Source organism: Mus caroli, unplaced genomic scaffold (assembly GCF_978045245.1).
Source record: "Mus caroli unplaced genomic scaffold, Mus_caroli_1 scaffold_13, whole genome shotgun sequence".
In the NCBI taxonomy this organism is placed as follows: Eukaryota; Metazoa; Chordata; class Mammalia; order Rodentia; family Muridae; genus Mus; species Mus caroli.
The window spans coordinates 27,074,756-27,092,532 of record NW_028227268.1 but is presented as its reverse complement, the minus strand read 5'-3'; the positions used below and the strand labels follow the sequence as shown (position 1 = coordinate 27,092,532).

Genomic DNA, 17,777 nt, shown 5'->3' with positions numbered 1-17,777 from the left:
TGGAGGTTAAGGCAGGAAGACTGTCCTGGATTTGGCGCCAGTCTAGGCTGCACAGGACCCCAGGTCAGCCTAGATAACAGAGAAGATCCTGAACTGAATACTGTCATGAAGCTGCCTATGATACAAGTTTGCCTTTCTTACTTTGCTTATGGGAAGGCTATCACTGTCCTCGGCTTCCTCATCAGAGATCTAACGCCAATACCCACAATGCTGCTGTGGTTGTTAAGCTTCTAAATCACCAGATCCTGCTCACCTTAGAAAAATATCCAATCAGATGACAGCCAGTATTGTCCGCTTCTGTCATAACGTAGAACAGGAAAGGTTCTACATCATAGTATAGCGTCTTATGGTCCAGAAAAAGCTTTGCCAAAAGGCAGAGGTTTTGGCAGTAGATCTGGAAGCAGAAAGAGTGTTTGTATGGAGGCCAGTGACTTCTGAACTCACCCAAACCAAAGTCTAGAAAGAATGAGCATACCAATACTGTCCAGGAAATAGAACTAATTCCTATCTCCCTCACAACTGTTTGTGAAGGCAATCATTCCTATGGGACCCCATCGATGCATCTCTTTCTCTCCAGTCACCACTCTTTACCTTGTTCTTCTTGCCATCTACTTCAAACACAGAGATGGAGCCTTTGCGATAAATCTCATCACCAGGGGGGTGTTTCCACACACACTTGGCCTACAAGAGAATGGAGTTCACATGAAGCAGTAAGATTTTCCTTCCACCCTGTTTCATTGGGAAATGTGGCTGAGTTAATGGACAGCTGAATACATTTGAGGACAGTGAAATCAATTGTTTTCAGAAAAGTTAAAGCTTTCTTAAGCGGTTGCATATATCTAAGGATATATATGGCTGTTTGGCTCAAGTTTTCTGGATTATTTTTGGCATTATCTCAGCCCAAGATATTAAATCACATACTACGTAAAAGCTAGATAAATAAGAATATCCTTTCTTACAATAAAACACCACATGCCAACAGGAAGTTCTTAAGCAGCTTAGTGTTGCTAAGTGTGTTGTGGTCACCTTTGCCAATCACTTCCTATTGCCATCCTACCGTCATCATGGGATCACCATGATCACCATGAGCCACTCACTGTCTGCCCACCTCCCGCCATATGTCAGATACAGAGAAAATCCTTCTATGGCTCCTTTTAAAAGGAAGGAGGCCTGGCTGAGCAGCAGGAAGCTGAAAGGCACTTAGTTCCAAATTCTTTTCCTTATTCTCACCGTGAAAATAATTCACGGTGTTAAGATGCGCCCAGCATCTTAGGCAGCAGTCCAAGTTCTCTGCCACTGAATTAAGCCCTGGCCCTGTAATCGAGAAGTCGCAGCAGGTACAGGTGTTTGTTGCCAAGCCTGATGCCTCACATTGAATTCTGGGAGCCTCCACAGGAGAAGAGAACTGACTGACTTCCACAATGTTCTCTCATCTTCACACATGTGCTACGGTGTGACACTCACACACATACATACACAAAGTTTACACTGACATATACAGAAAATGTCTGTCTTTAAAAAAGATTTATTTATTTATTTATTTATTTAATGTATATGAGTACACTGTAGTTGTCTTCAGACACACCAGAAGAGGGCGTCAGATCACAATGCCATGGTTGTGAGCCACCATGTAGTTGCTGGGAACTGAACTCAAGACCTTTGGAAGAGCAGTCAGTGCTCTTAATCATTGAGCCATCTCTCCAGCCCAGGAAATTTCTTATTAAACGATTTACTACATCTTTTGACAACTCAAACATAAAGTTTCACTGGACATAGTGGTTGGTTACACATTGGTCACGTGACCACCCAAGAGAGGCAAGAAAACAACTACCTATTTGAAACAAACAAAAATCACATACACACCCTCTAAGAATTCTATTTCAGGTTTAGGATTATAGCTCAGTGGTTTAATTCATACCCAGCAAGTATTAGGGAGTGTTCCCTGCTTAGCTGGGAGTTGAGGGGACCTGGGGGAGGCGGGGAACAGCATGCAAGGCATGATGTCATGTTCTAATTTTCACAGGTAATTAAAAACATGGATTAACTGCAATTGCTTCAAAGTTCCATCTGTATTCCTATCTTCTCCCATTATTCCTGCTGGTTCTGTCCACGATAACCAAACTAATGCAACAACTATTTGTTTAAAACATTAGCCAAGCCAAAGAAGCCATTTCAGTGATTACCCCTGAAGCAATGGGGAGGAGAAGCCTGCATTTCCCCAAACTTGACTTCTATACTCACAGAAGTCACCAGACTCCGGTATGTACATCCTTTCCTATTTTAATACACAGGATGTTAAAAAATGCAAACTGAGCCGGGCGTGGTGGCGCACGCCTTTAATCCCAGCACTCGGGAGGCAGAGGCAGGCGGATTTCTGAGTTTGAGGCCAGCCTGGTCTACACGAGGCCAGCCTGGTCTACAAAGTGAGCTCCAGGACAGCCAGGGCTATACAGAGAAACCCTGTCTCGAAAAACCAAAAAAAAAAAAAATGCAAACTGTTATCTTCATCATCCATTAAAGGTGGATATCCTATACAACATGCATTCATTCAAGACAGACACCCACCATCTTATATATAAGCCACTCCCTGTCCTATGTAATAAAATGTGTTCTCATTGAGTTTGGTACAAACACAAACTTTAGGGAGAGGTAATTCATATGTTGAAGAAGAAACAGAAGACAGAAAACAAGAACAAGAAGGAAAAAAAAAGAGATGTTCGTGGACAGGATGTAGTTAAGATGCTACGGAGCCCTGTTTCTGGCAGAGGGTTAACCCAGAAATGTGACTTTCAGTTCCTTAAGTCTCCACCCCACTGCTGTGGACACTTGGGAGATCTTTTGGATGTTTTTTTTTCTCTTTTTTTTCTCTTTTTTTCTTTTGGATGTTTATGTTACCTCTAGAACATGGGAAACTGTGTAACATCACCCTGGTGAGCTGAACTCAAGCAGACATACCATGTGTCGGCGGAGGATTGTCTGGCTCTTCATGTACTTTAAGCAGAATTCACACATGTAGAGACGTCCCAGCCGCGCATATTCTTCAGGATAGGGAGAGTGGTACCAAGTATCCAGTTCATAGCGGCCAAAAGCAATTGTTTTAATCATGTTGCTTCCCTCTGTGATTTGGCCTTGAAGCCTTAACTTCTCCTATTGGCAAAAAGAAACCAAAACAAATAAGGACTAGAAGACTTTATCTTTGGTTTTAAAATTAGACTTTTATCTACATGATGTTTTGTTTGTGTATAAGCACGGGTGCAAGCATGCATGTGTCTATAGCTCACATGCATGCCTAGTGCCTGCAGAGGTCAGAAGAGGACATCAGATATCCCGAAACTGAAGTTATAGGTAGCTGTGAGCCACCACATGGGTGCTGGGAACTGAATGTAGTTTCTTTGCAAAAACAGCAAATGCTTTTAACTGCTGAGTTATCTTCAGCCCTTATTACCTTTATTCTTAAAAACTATGAGGCCAGTAACTAAGCTATAAAAATACTTAGCTAGATTTGGCCTCTATCCATATATGGCTACTAAGGCATTATTTGAGCATGGAAAATCAGGCAGGTTCACAGAAAATTTGCCAGCTGTACTGCCCAGGTATCTTTTAAAGATTTATTTATTCATTTTATATGTATAAATATGAGTATACTGTAGCTGTCTTCAGACACACCAGAAGAGGGCATCAGATCCCATTACAGATGGTTGGGAGCTACCATGTGGTAGCTGGGAATTGAACTCAGGACCTCTGGAAGAGCAGTCAGTGCTTGTTTAACTGCTGAGCATCTCTCCAGCCCCTTATCTTTTCTTAACTGAACCTCAAGTGAGGATGTACTGAGGATGACCTTGAACTCCTGAATCCTCTGTCTTCATTTCCAGACACTGTGGTCGGTCACAGGTCTGAGCCGACACAGCACATTTATGTGGTGTTGGGCATGGAACCCAGGGTATCCTGGATCCCACAGAACACACTACCAAAAGAGCTATAGTCCCAGCCCATTTCTGTTTTTGTTTTTAATCTTTTAAATTAATTTTTATAGTGTATATGTCTAGACAAGCAGAGGTCAGAGGACAGCTTGTGGGGAGGCTCTTCAGGCTTGCACTCTGGGCTGTTGATGGCTGCCCTCCTGGCCCTCCTCCCTGAGCTCACTAGGGCTGGGATTACATGTGCACGACAGGCAATTGCTGCAGTACCCAGCTGGAGAGAGGACTGGGGCCAGCCGGAGGCAATCATCTTCTTGACGGAAAAGAAAGCAGGAGGTGGCAACCAATAAATATTCCAGACCACAGCAGCCAAACCCTGCCTCCTGCAACCCATATAATAAAAGGAAGGAGGGGAAAGGATAATGAGAGGGGGCAGTGGGATGTAAAGTGAATAAGTAAAAATAAATCAATTAAAAAAAAAGAAGAAGAAAGGCGGGGAGGAAATGAAATTAACACTACAAACTAAATTTCCCTGAGCACATTTGCTTTATCATAGGTGAAATCAGTTGCTAGAACCGTTTTTCTAGGCCACAGGAATTGTATCAAAAATCAAATAAGACAGTGGTGGCGCACGCCTTTAGTCCCAGCACTTGGGAGGCAGAGGCAGGCAGATCTCTGAGTTCGAGGCCAGCCTGGTCTACAAAGTGAGTTCCAGGACAGCCAGGGCTACACAGAGAAACCCTGTCTCGAAAAACCAAAAAACAAAACAAACAAACAAAAAAATCAAACAAAGAAGAGCGTTTCTGCCTAGATCTCATGCACCCATGATCCCAGTCTCAAACTTGCTTGGGCAATAAGATGAGAGTCTCTTGTCAAAAATCAATAAATTCAACAACATATCTGGTTGTCGTCTTCACCATTTTTCTTTGCTATCATTTACATGCTTTTAGGGTGAATGTATTGAAATGGAAAAGAAACCCTACAAAGAGGACAGTGCTGAAGCCCCCAAGTTAGGGTTCTCAGATTGTACAGTTTACCTAACAGAAATAAAAGGCACCTAAAACTAAGTTTTAAGCGCCTCCACCCCAACCTCAAGCCAAACTGGGTCTTCCAGTTGAGGGAAACAGAGAGGGGAAGGCTGAGAAGAGAGTGGTGATGTGCTCTCCATGGAAAAGAGAAGACTACCTCTAAAGACAGCCAGAGATGTCGTCAGACTGGCTGCTAATCACTTTTCTTGGCAGTTCTAAAGGTTTTTCACAAGGGTACTCCCCTCACCTCGGGGGTTTTGACACTCACCAAATCCTCAGAAGCCCGGGCTTGTGCTCTTCGGAAAAGATCTAAGTCATATTCACTTGTCAGGTTTTCCAAGAGAGGCTCCCGGGTGTTCCCATAGGTCTGTCTGTGTTCCTAGAAAAAAAAAACAACCAGGGGTTATACTGTCTGTGTGGAACTTGGTTTATTTCACACCAATGGAAGCCAAGCTGAACCAGATGCTTGCTACTTACAAAGTATATATCACTGGGTTTGGGGGACTGAGGTCAGGCAAACTGGTAACCCCCATGTGGCACAATAGATCCTAGAATCCTAGAGATGGCCAGCTCGAGTGGGGCAAGCATGGCTCTGGCAGGCCTTGTCCTTCTCCCCCATTCCCTCTGCCTTGCTAAAAACCATTAGATTACATTTCTAAAGCTAGCTACCAAGGTCTATTCCCTAATTTGGCCACTTCTTCCTCCTGAGGCTGACTACCAAAGTCTGGCTATCAATGTATTATAAGTCCAGCAATCAAAAGCCCCCTTCGGTTCACCTAATTATGACCCCCTTTGATTTACCCAATTTTAATGCCCAGTCAAAATATACTGCATCCTAGCCCATTCTAACACAGCCCCGCCTTGTTCTCTTAAAATTACACCTACCTAGACTTCTGCTGAGTTAGAAAGCGGTCATTTTAATGTTTATTCCCCGACTAATAAAAGATATCTCTGTGAAAACAAGTGTCTGGGTGGGTTTGTGCCTAATCCTGGTTGCTCTGCATGTGGCATGTATGTGGTCTTCTTCACTGACGACACTGACGACAAAGCAGGTACTGGAAGCACTAGTGCTTGAAGACGCTGCCTGGGAGCAAACTCTGGAAGTGGGCCCCTGGAAACTGCTCCTTACATTACTTCACTGACTGCCCAACTTGTAAAGTCAAGTCAAGTGCACAGGGAAAGCAGCTCCTGAGATATTTACCAACTGTTAAACATCAGGGAAAATTAAAAATAATTAAGAACATAAAAGGAATTCAGTTTTAAATTAACTTTCAAACCTTACCAAGCTGGTTACTACTAAGTCCCCTTTCCCAGGGAAGGGGGAGGAGGAGGAGGAGGAGTTGTTATGAGGCATAGAAGACTTGTCCCAGGAAGAACATTCTATACGCTAACACACACATCAGCATCTAAAGAAAACACCCACCCTATAAACATTTTTTTTTTTTTTTTTTTTTTTTTGGTTTTTCCAGACAGGGTTTCTCTGTAGCCCTGGCTGTCCTGAAACTCACTTTGTAGACCAGGCTGACCTCGAACTCAGAAATCTGACTACCTCTACATCCCAAGTGCAGGGATTAAAGGCGTGCGCCACCACGCCCGGCCCAATAAACATTTCTTATGGCTGATATGGTTCAATCTGTTGTAGCTCTTTTTGAAATTTAGTTTCTGTGACTTAAGGTTTAGGTTCTAGATATTACTGACTACTTCTGGGTTTGAAAATAACAATGCCCCTTCCCCTTTCTCTAACTTTGAGAAAGGATCTCCTGTAGCCCTCTGCCTCCACTTGCCAATGCTGGGATTAGAGGCATGCCTGAAACCACGGTGCTGGACAATCAAACTCAACAAACACATCCTGCACAGAGGCAAACACTCAACCAATGCAATCATTTCTCCAGACCCAAAACCAAACCCAACTAGCCAGGGCTGGTGTCACACCCCTGTAATTCCAACACTTGGGGGTGTAGAATCAGCTTAAGGACATCCCTAGCCATATATTAGCAAGCTCAAGGCCAACCGCTACCATATGAGACCCTATTTCAAAAGGCAAAATGTGGGCTGGAGAGCTGGCTCAGTGGTTAAGAACACTAACTGCTCTTCTGAAGGTCCTGAGTTCAAATCCCAGCAACCACATGGTGGCTCACAACCATCTGTAGTGGGATCTGATGCCCTCTTCTGGTGTGTCTGAGGACAACTACAGTGTACTTAAAGTGTACTTACATATAATAATAAATAAATCTTTAAAAAAAAAAAAGGCAAAATGTAAGCAACAAGAAAAATTTCTATCTAGCGCTTTTTAAATTAGCAAAGACCCAAATAGCCAGGCAGTGATGGCACACGCCTTTAATCCTAGTACTTGGGAGGCAGAGGCAGGTGGATTTCTGAGTTTGAGGCCAGCCTGGTCTACAGAGTGAGTTCCAGGACAGCCAGGGCTACACAGAGAAACCCTGTCTTGAAAACCCTTTCTTGAAAAAGAAAAAAAACATGTCCTTTTTTTTCATGACAGGGTCTAATTCTGTAGTCCAGATGGCTTAGGTTTCCTACTTTGTGGCTCAAGCTGGCCTTAAATTCCTGGCCTCCCTGCAGGTGTGAGTCACCAGTTCTGACTTTACTTTTTCTGTTTTATTTTTGAAACAGGGCTTTGCAATGCTGCCCAGGGTGGCCTCCAGGCACAGAGCACCATGTCTGGCTACGTCTCAGTAGGAAACATGTACTAATGCACTTCTAGTAAAAGTAATTATTTACATAAGAAGCTGACTTTATGCAGAAAAGGTTTGAGGAGTGTAACATAAGGACAGTAATTCAAGATCTTTAAATGAGAAGACAGACAAATAGGTGGTGTGATGTAGTGAAGAAAATGACAAATGATGATTCTTATAAAAAAATATATGTGCACTGGTGTTTTGTCTGCATGTATATCTATGTGTGTCAGATCCCCTGGAACTGGCGTTAAAGACAGTTGTGAGCTGCCATTGAACCTGGGTCCCCAAGAAAAGCAGCCAATATTAACTTCTGAGCCATCTCTCCACCTTCCCAAAAAGGCAACTTATGTAGTTAAAATAAAAAGCTAAAAACTTGATAAAATTCTAGTTTTGGCTATTTTAAGGTAGATTAATCTTATCTTCTGTATTCTATTCCTAACTTTTCCTTATTATTATGAAATGTATTATTATATTCAAAGTTAGTTCTCGGATGTTCATCTATATCCTGAGCCCCTGAATGTCTTATCTTATGCAGCCATTTCTAATGCCATCAGTATTTGTTCTAATAGCAAATCTGTCTCCCTGCCCCAGTACTGCAGATTGAACCTAGCTCCTTTGCACATGCTACTACTGATGCATATGACTGGGAGTTTATTTCTCCTTTGGGAACAGAGTCCTGCTACGTTGCCGAGGCTGACCTGGACAGCACTAGGTAGTCTGGTAGGTCTGGAGTTCACCATCCTCTTGCCTTAGCCTTCAGAGAAGCAGAGATTACAGAGCAGCACCATCAGGCCCCTTAAAGTCATTATTTAAAATGATAGTGAAGGGATTCTACCAACTGCGCTGCATCCCTAGACCTAGAGGATGGAAGTCTACTCCAGCTGTGGGAGGGTGCTAGGCGACTGAAGAGAGCCCCACAGTTCACTGGATGCTCTCCTGAGTAAACAGCTATGATCTGACAGCAGAAGCTCAGATCTGAGTCACAGTCAGGGGGAGTTCAGTCTTGGATTTTTCCTTACCATGTATTTCTCCTTCTGCTCTTTGCTCAGTCCAGAATTTCTTTTCTTCCTGAGTTCAGCCACCTTTTCCTTATACCGCAGCTGTCTCTCTGTTGGTGCCTGAAAGAGAAACACAACTGAGCATCTAGCTAGAAAACTCATCACGTTTCAAAATACCAACTGTTTAAACTTTTTTTAAAAAGACACGCTCTCCTATAACCCAAGCTGGCCTCAAACCTGGAACTTCTGATCTTGCTTCTACCTCCCAAGTGTTGAGATTACGAATCCAAACTGCCATCTCTTTTTTTAAAGATAAACAGAGAAAGAGAACGGGTCTTCTCTACATAGCCCTGGCTGACAATCCCCCTTTCTTAGTCTCTAGAATGATAGAATTATAAGCATGGGCTACCATACTGAGCGTAACAGTACAGAAACAGTGCAGCCACACATCCAAACCAGTTCTTACTGCCCTTTCAGGAATGTGGACTTATTTTTATCAATATGAAAGAGCAAAAGTCATAATGGAGGAGGGAGGAGCATTGTGACTCTTGTTTATAATCCCAACAGAAGCAGAAGAATGGCTATAAATCCCAGGCCAGACCTTTAAGGGCTGTATAACAAGATTCCCATTTAAAAAAAAAATTGGTGGGTGGTGGTGGCATATGACTTTAATCCCAATACTCGGGAGGCAGAGGCAGGTGGATCTCTGGTCTCAGTGAGTTCCAGGATAGCCAGGGCTACACAGAGAAACCCTGTCTCCAAAAACAAACAAACAAAAAAGCATCAATTACACTCTGCTTTTGCCTGTCAAGCACCGAGGTTATGGATTTACTATACATGCGTTAGATGACTCCCCGGACAGGTGGGAATTATCCACTCCTTCATATTAACAAAGAAATATAGTTTACCAGCTGGCTGCCCCAGGACAACACAGCTAATAGATTCAGATTCGGCTCTCAAGGCAACCTTACCACTGTGTCTCCTCTGCTAGTCACCTATAATCTAACTGTAGAAACAGATATTTTGACGATGAGCTATGACTAAAGGCCGACATCTGGGGAAAACTACATGAGAAGAATACATACAAAAGATTTACTAACTGTGGGAGAAGGTCTTGGAAGAATACCTGTAAGAGCTTAAGACTCGCTCAAGGTCTCGAAGGATATATATGTAATCTCTTCTTGGTAATGATACAGAGTTCTCAGAAAGATCAAAGCCATTTAGAAAGAAGCAAGGAGTTAAGTGCAATCTATGCAGGCTCAAAGTTCAGAGAGGATGCTTAGGACAGAGCAAGGATGCTTTGCAAATCACAGAAAGGCAGAAGTAGAAACTGGCCCAGCTGACAAGTGTCAATACTGAGGAAATGCAACTGATGATACTGAAAATACAAAGCCAGCAAAGTCAAAGGTGCTCGAAAGCCAACACAACAGGTTAGAATAAGGATGCCAAATGAGGAAACAGAAGCGCAATGGAACCTTTCAAAATAACCAAAACATTTTATACTATTGCTTACTACTGCTATGATTATCACAAATAAATGTCTGCTTTATGAAAAATTACAAGTTGAAAACCCAAACATGATTTCAAGTTGATATCTGGAAGACCAGTGGTTTTGGTTTGTCCTGGAAACAAAAGGCATGGACTTGCCTATGAAGACAGTTATGGGACAAAGGAGATTCACAAGGCAGACCTCAAACTGGCTGGCCAGAGCTGTCACAAGGCCCATACCTGGTGCCTGGTTGCATGCCTGTTGTTGTCATCTTGCCTGTGGGACAGCATCCTTTCTTCTATCTGCTTATCCCGGCTCTGTGCTCTCACCTGCAACCATCAACAATGTCAATAAATCCACCTGCTTCTAAGACTACATTTACTTAAAGCAAAAGAATTTTTGATAATCCCCTGTAGTTGCACTATACTTTGAATGTAAAAGTGTTCTTGCTATTGATCATTGCTATCTTATCTCTATTAGAAAAAAATGAGGCAAGCCCCACACAGTGCTATCTCGGCCACTAAATATCAAAGAACTGAAATGATCACAGCTAATGTTGTAAAGCTGAGACTTTTGCTAAGAATGTTGACTCTGGCCTGGAATTCTACTACGCTGACAGGAAACTAAAGAAACACAAAGAGTAAGGAAAGGAAGTATGAAGAAAACATCAGGAAAACTCTGGGCTCAGGATGGGCACAGTGACATCTGCCTGAAGTCCTCATTAGTATCCAGGATAAGGCAGCTTAAGAGTTCAAGACCAGCCTATGCAGCCAGGGAGACAAAATCCTGCCTAGAGGGCTGGGAAAGGGAAGGGGATGAGGAAAACCTCACTTCAAGTCTACATGGAAATATAATTGTAGACACAAGACCACAGAGAAAGCACACTGCTCTCCTCAGTGTCACTTCCCCTTCTGGGAACTGACACCCCGCATCTGTCAGCCTCCTGGGTTGCATCACTGAGCAGGCTCAAGTGGAATAACCAATAGATCTCCCATGTCTGCTACACTCAGCATCTTTCCACTACCATCTCAACAGGTGAGCATTTAAAAACTTGGATGGAATCCTTCATTTCTTTTTCTCCCATCTCCTACTAGCTTCCTCTCCTTCAGAACATATCCCGAATTTAATCTTATCTTCGACATTTTACCAATACCACACTGGTCTAAGCTATCATTTACTGTAAGAACTTCTAAGCACGTTTCCAATGCACCTATCCGGTGTCATCTCTTTCTCCTGCAGTTGTTCTCTACAAGTTAAATCGTTGTTGCTTCAGACACATTCTTCTTCTGTCTGCACCCTCTAAATGCCTCCAACTGCCATCAGAATAACACATAGTCCTGTGCTGAACATTCTGATCCTTCATGATCTCAATTCTCCTCCTTCATTTCCCATCATGCTCCAATCATACAACCTACCTTCAAACCCTGTCATCCCCAGCTCACGGCCATGGCACTTGCCATTCTGTCTCCTTTAGCTCTCCCCACTCGAGTCTTTATCCACTGCTACTATGACACCGTAAACATCTAAATCCTATGTCAATCTCATATGGCTTTCTCGACCTCCTCTAGCAAAAGCAGTATGTTAGCCTCCCTTTGAGCACAGTCCCTCTCTTTCTCTATTGGTTTTTCATGGTGTCTATCACTACATAAACGGATATTAATGTACAGGTTTCCCGTGGGAATGTAAACTCCTTGGTTGCAGGTGTCTTTTATCTTTTGATTTGTATCTTAGTCACTGAATCCCAAATTTGCTATCCACAAAAAGTTGCATGCATCCACAAAAAAATGTAAGACAATCGAAAGGTTTACTGGGAAATGTGAGAGCAATTATTCACACACAGTAAGTGTAGAACTGAAGAACTTCCTTAGGCTAGGGAGGCAGCTAGCTTGTCTCAGGCTCTGATCTCTAGTGCTTTCCTGCAAGCACATGGCCCAGTAGTAAAGCACAGCTGACACCAGTCTCACTTCCCCATACAGGGCAGAAATAAAACTTTACAACAGAAATGCCTTCTTTATTCACAATTCTTTTCCCCTGGTCTGAAATTTCTCAAACTGCTTAAGGTACTTAAGGTATAGACGTTGCTTCAGGCCATGATTCAAGAAGACTGATGCAAAGCAAAGCACTATCAGATGTTTAGAGACAAGCGGTAGAGGAGCATTCTGAAACCACTGTCACAATAACCGTCACAGTTATTTTTCAGGGGAAGAAGTCCAAGTGTTCGGTCAACGTCTGAATCAGGTGCTAACAGTCATGCTTGCACTCATCTAGCTTAAGACAGTAAAAAGACAACAGGAAGAGCTGACACAGAAGGCAAGCTGTCTCATACACAAAGACCTGGAATGAAGACAAAAAGCAGGGTCTTTGGCAGAAAAATACATGTAAGCATTTCACGTTTATTTGGTGAAAATTTAAACGTGTGAAGAAACAGTCTCCCAGCCCCACCCAGAGACCTTGTATATTAGAACAAGTTCCTGAAGCCAGGAGAACAGGAAATTGAATTCTTTTCCAAATGAGACTTGCTCATACAAGCATAAACCTGTGACCCAGGCCTTGGGAGCAAAAGAACAACAAAAAAAGCAAGTAACACTTTGGTGCAGTCAAAGCATTTAGTTTGGATAACTTGTCCAAAGACTACCTGAGTCTATTTAATTACTATTTGCAATTCTCGCTTCCCCATAATTACCTGGGATTCCATCCTTGGTAGCAGTAACCTACACAGGAATGCACAAAAGAGGACCCGAAGCTCTGGTCTCAAACACATCATCCAAGTCCCAAAGGTTATTTAGGAAAATTAAAAGAACTAGCCAAGAACAGATGTGACTGACAGAAATCAAGAGGAACAGGATATGCAGAAACAAACAAGAGGGACATCAGAAAATTATGAAAAAGCAAAACAACTTCATGGATTTGTTAAAAGTGAGCCTGAGGTGGAGCAGTAGGCTCAACTATCTACGCACATTCTGAAAGGATGCACCCTGGCAGGATATAACGTCAGTCACCAAGGAAATGAATGCAACAGTGGAGAAAATCGCGATACTCTAAAGATAAATCTCCCTACTAACTCCTCCCCAACACTCGTTACACAGTACAATCCTTTTATTTGTTCATGGAGTTAAAAAGCCAAACCAAACCAAACCAAACCCTTCTTTCCACTGCTTCCTCCACTGACATGTAAGAACAAGACCTTGTTCCCCAGGTTCACTGCTGCACCCAGAGTGCTTAGCAAAGTGCGGGTCACGTAGCAAGCACTTGAGTATACCCTGAATGAAGGAGCACACGTTACCTTGCACTCGTCGGCTGAGAGGTTATGGTAGAGCGGGCATCCTGAGATGGAGAAATGTCTCTCGTGCTTTCCTGTAAGATGTCCTGTTAAAGGAGGGGAAACTTAATTTCCAGGAAGAACATGCACACCTAGGAAGTGAGATTTTGACAAGTCTGCTTTTACCATTGCATTTTATTAAACAAATGTTTCCAAATGGAGCTGCCATGAAGATCACGACGTGTACCTTCATGCACTATTTTCCTCCAGAGCAGGCAATCTGAGATGTACTCAGGTTTACTTTTTGAGGCAGGGCCTAACTGTGACGCTCTGGCTGGCTTGGAACTCACTATGCAGACAAAACTGGCCTCTGCCTCCTGAGTGCTGGGATTAAAGGTGTATGATACCTCTGTCTGGCTAACAAAGGGGTTTAATACTAATACCATCCTCTGAGATAAAGGCCAGCCTGGTCTACAGAGCAAGTTCCAGGACAGCCAATGCTACATAAAGAAATTCTATCTCCAAAACCAAAAAACAAACAAAGACCTTTGTTAAGTTAATCCAGTTTAAGGACACTACTCTTTCCCACTATGCAAAACGATCACACATTTAACTCCTTTTAATAATCAAAAGAAATTCATTACAAACAACAACAAGGGGCTGGCGAGATGGCTCAGTGGTTAAGAGCACCGACTGCTCTTCTGGAGGTCCCAAGTTCAAATCCCAGCAACCACATGGTGGCTCACAACCATCCATAACGAAATCTGATGCCCTCTTCTGGAGTATCTGAACACAGCTACAGTGTACTTACATATAATAAATAAATAAATCTTTTAAAAAAAAACAACAACAACAAAAAAACCCCAACCATTTTTATAATATAGAAACATATTTTGATAATTTTGAGCAAGATTCAACATGCTATGTTTTCAGGTTTATTTTATTTATATAAGTAAATAAATTTTATTTATATAAGTATATAAGTATAGCTGTCTTCAGACACTATACTAAAGAGTGAATCTGATCCCATTACAGATGGTTGTGAGCCACCATGTGGTTGCTGGGAATTGAACTCAGGACCTCTGGAAGAGCAGACAGTGCTCTAAACCACTGAGCCATCTCTCCAGCCCCATTGTTTTGTTTTTGAAGACAGGGTTTCTTTTTATTCTTTTTCTTTTTTTCTTTTCCTTGGGAAAGGTTTATTTTGTACTTACTTTTCTAATACAATTTTACTTTCAAATAATTTCAGGCTTATGGAAAAATTATACTTTTTAAACAGAGACTTCCCATATAACTTTCCTGGTGATAACATCTTTTTTTCCTCCAATTTTTTATTAGGTATTTACTTCATTTACATTTCAAATGCTATCCCGAAAGTCCCCTATACCCCCCCCCGCCCCCCGAGATAGGGTTTCTCTGTTTAACTTTGGCATCCTGGAACTTGCTCTATAGACCAAGCTATCCTCAAACTCAGAGTCCACGTGACTCTGCCTCAAGCACTGGGATTAAAGGTGTGCACCAATTCTGCCTGGCTCAACACACTTTTTTTTTTTTAATTTTTTATTTACTATAAGAATTCTCGGCTGCATATACATCCACATGTCAGAAGAGGGCATCAGATTCCCTTATAGATGGTTGTGATCCACCATGTGGTTGCTGGGAATTGAACTCAGGAACACCTGGTAGAGCAGTCAGTGCTCTTAATCGCAGAGCCTTCTCTCCAGCCTGAAGGATAAATATTTAAAGATCTGTACTTCTGCAGCCAAACTCTAAGATAAGGCCATCAGCATAAGGCCTAAGGAAAACACTAGGGATGACACAGGAAGCTTGCTCCAACTAAAGAACAGTCTTTCCTCTCTCCCTTCTTTCCTTAAAAAAAAAAAAAAAAAAAAATTGGCAAATGGAAATGGAACCTGGGGCTTGAGCCATGCTAGACAAGCAATGTACTACAGAGCCACATCTCTGTCCATTCTAAGTTTTTCTCTCCCTTCCTTCCTTCCTTCCTTCCTTCCTTCCTTCCTTCCTTCCTTCCTTCCTAGGACAGGGTTTCACTACACAGACTTGGCTGTCCTGGAACTCACTCTGTAGACCATGCTGGCAGCTCTGTCTGCCTATGCCTCCCAAGTGCTGCAATTAAAGGCATGTTCTACTGCCATCCGGCTACAGGTCCTATCATCATTGTCATTATTTCTTAGTATTACTGTTATTATTGTCATTACTAATATGTGTATGCTAAAGAGGACATTTGGAAATCGATTCTTGCCTTCTACCCCTCTTTGTTTGTTTGTAATTTATTAAAATTTATTACAAAGAATCTGCATGCAAAACAAAACAAAGCAAAGCCCATACAGGGACTAAGCAGCCATGTCAAATGAATCTCTGTGCAGTTAGAATAACTAACTAACCTGAAGCTGTGCGACTTCACACTGAGTTTTACACTTTCACTATCAGATATATACACAAGTCTTCAGACAAACAAACAAAAAGCCCCACAATTAAAACTAGAAAATTAGCTTTGTACTTCCTTCATGGCTTACATGTCCATTACTTGCATTCCGTTCTTTACATAGGATTTACCCTTTCTTGTTCTCCTTTCTACACATCATTTTGTGCCCATATGTACATTTGACTACATGTGCAGTGTGTGTAAGATCTGCAGATGTGCTTCTTTTGTTCTGTTTTTTCTTTTGCCTCCCACCTTGTTGAGACAGGATCTCTCGTTTCCGGCGCTGTGTAGCAGTACTCCTGGCTCTGCTGGCTTCCACCAGTAAGTCTATTTCTGCCTATTTCAGAGTAGTGGGAACTTTACAGATACTCTTATAAGGGTTCCATTATCAGGTCTGCTTGTAAGGCTAGCACTTTTACCCACAGACCTGGCTTCCTGGCCCCTTAAGCAGTATCCACCTATCCATCCATCCAATTTATCTTTCTTTCTTTCTTTCTTTCTTTCTATCTATCTATCTATCTATCTATCTATCTATCTATCTATCTATCCATCTATCTATCTATCTATCTATCTATCCATCTATCTATCTATCTATCACCCTATCTATCTATCTATCCATCTATCTATCTATCACCCTGGTCTCACTATGTATGTAGCGCTGGCTGTCCTAGACCTCAAGTCTGGCAACATGAGATTGACCCCTACAACCCACATAAAAGGTGAAGAGAAGAATCACCTCCAAAAGAGTGTCCTCCACACGCCTGCTGCAACAAGGGCCCCCATCACACATACACAATAAACACACGGAAACCTTACAAATACAGAAAACTGGCCGGGTGTGGTGGGGCACGCCTTAATCCCAGCACTTGGGATTAAAGTTGCTATGTGCAAGCACAATTCATGTATTTGTGATCACACTGATACAAACCTACTATGCTGACTATATAAAAATGCAGGACATACCACTCTACACAGCAATAGTGACTGACAATATAAGCAACCATGTTGATTGGTTTAGGGAATTTGTTCTATTTTTCATTGTTTTTCTATTTACATGGAGACAGGCTCACTAGACAGTCCAGACTGGCCTTGAACTCAAAATCCTTCTACATAGACCTAAGTGTGAAAATTAATGGCACTTGCCACCACGCCCTGCTCAACATTACTTCAAATCCTTCTATTTAACAATAAAGTTCAGAGTAAATAGCATCCAAGTTACACAAGCAACTGTCACATACATTGTGAGTTTACCAAGTCTCTAAAAAGCACCCTCTTCTCTTGTTCCTGACTTATCTCAGGTTGCTTTGCTCACTGGGGTGTAGGAGCAATAGGCTGCCATATACAAACACACACACAAACCCCCAACAGCCCAAGTGTATAGAAGGCTATATCATCTCCGATTGTCAAAGTACACGCTCTCAAAACATGTCCTTGCTATTAAGCAACAGGAGGCCAATTCTTAGAGAAAACTGTTGGGTGATCACACCCCGAGTAGAAAGTGCTGTCACTGCTGTGGAAGCCTGCTCTCAGAGACTGCATGCTTTACAAACTCAAGGCTGTGGCTGTTTAGCAAGTCTACTGGCACCCATTTCCCAACTGCTCCTACATTAGCATCTTTAACAAAACATTTTAAAAAGAATTTACCTTTAAAAAATACACAACGCTACCGGCATACTTTATAAGTATAAAGACAAGTTTTATATGCACTGGGAAACAAAAAAATTCATACGGAAAGGCATCTTTATCTATCAGCCAGCTCCTTCAGACAAAAGCAACGCAAAGGCTCAACAGCTACACCTCAGCTTCCTCAAGCAGCACAAAGAAGCTTCACATCCCTGTGGGAACCACGAAGGTGACTCATTAGAAGTTAGTCTTGAGAAGACAAGCTACTCATCAGAGACGAGGTTCCCTACTTCTCCTAACTACACACACAGCTGTAGGGAT

At 42.3% G+C, this 17,777-nt stretch overlaps 1 protein-coding gene across 3 annotated transcripts in view; it reads right to left on the bottom strand.

The window, feature by feature from the left end:
- Kat7 (lysine acetyltransferase 7) overlaps window positions 1-17,777 on the bottom strand; it is a 36,290-nt gene that overhangs the window by 7,222 nt on the left and 11,291 nt on the right. For 2 of the 3 annotated variants that reach the window (XM_021176310.3, XM_021176312.3), the window contains exons 5-11: window positions 13,412-13,494; window positions 10,368-10,457; window positions 8,661-8,759; window positions 5,214-5,324; window positions 2,956-3,147; window positions 592-681; window positions 254-394 (exon numbers count right to left, since the gene is read on the bottom strand). In XM_021176310.3, coding sequence (XP_021031969.1) covers window positions 254-394; window positions 592-681; window positions 2,956-3,147; window positions 5,214-5,324; window positions 8,661-8,759; window positions 10,368-10,457; window positions 13,412-13,494 — 806 coding nt within the window. The remainder of the gene's footprint in view (window positions 1-253; window positions 395-591; window positions 682-2,955; window positions 3,148-5,213; window positions 5,325-8,660; window positions 8,760-10,367; window positions 10,458-13,411; window positions 13,495-17,777) is intronic. The other variant, XM_021176311.3, reaches the window with a different exon arrangement.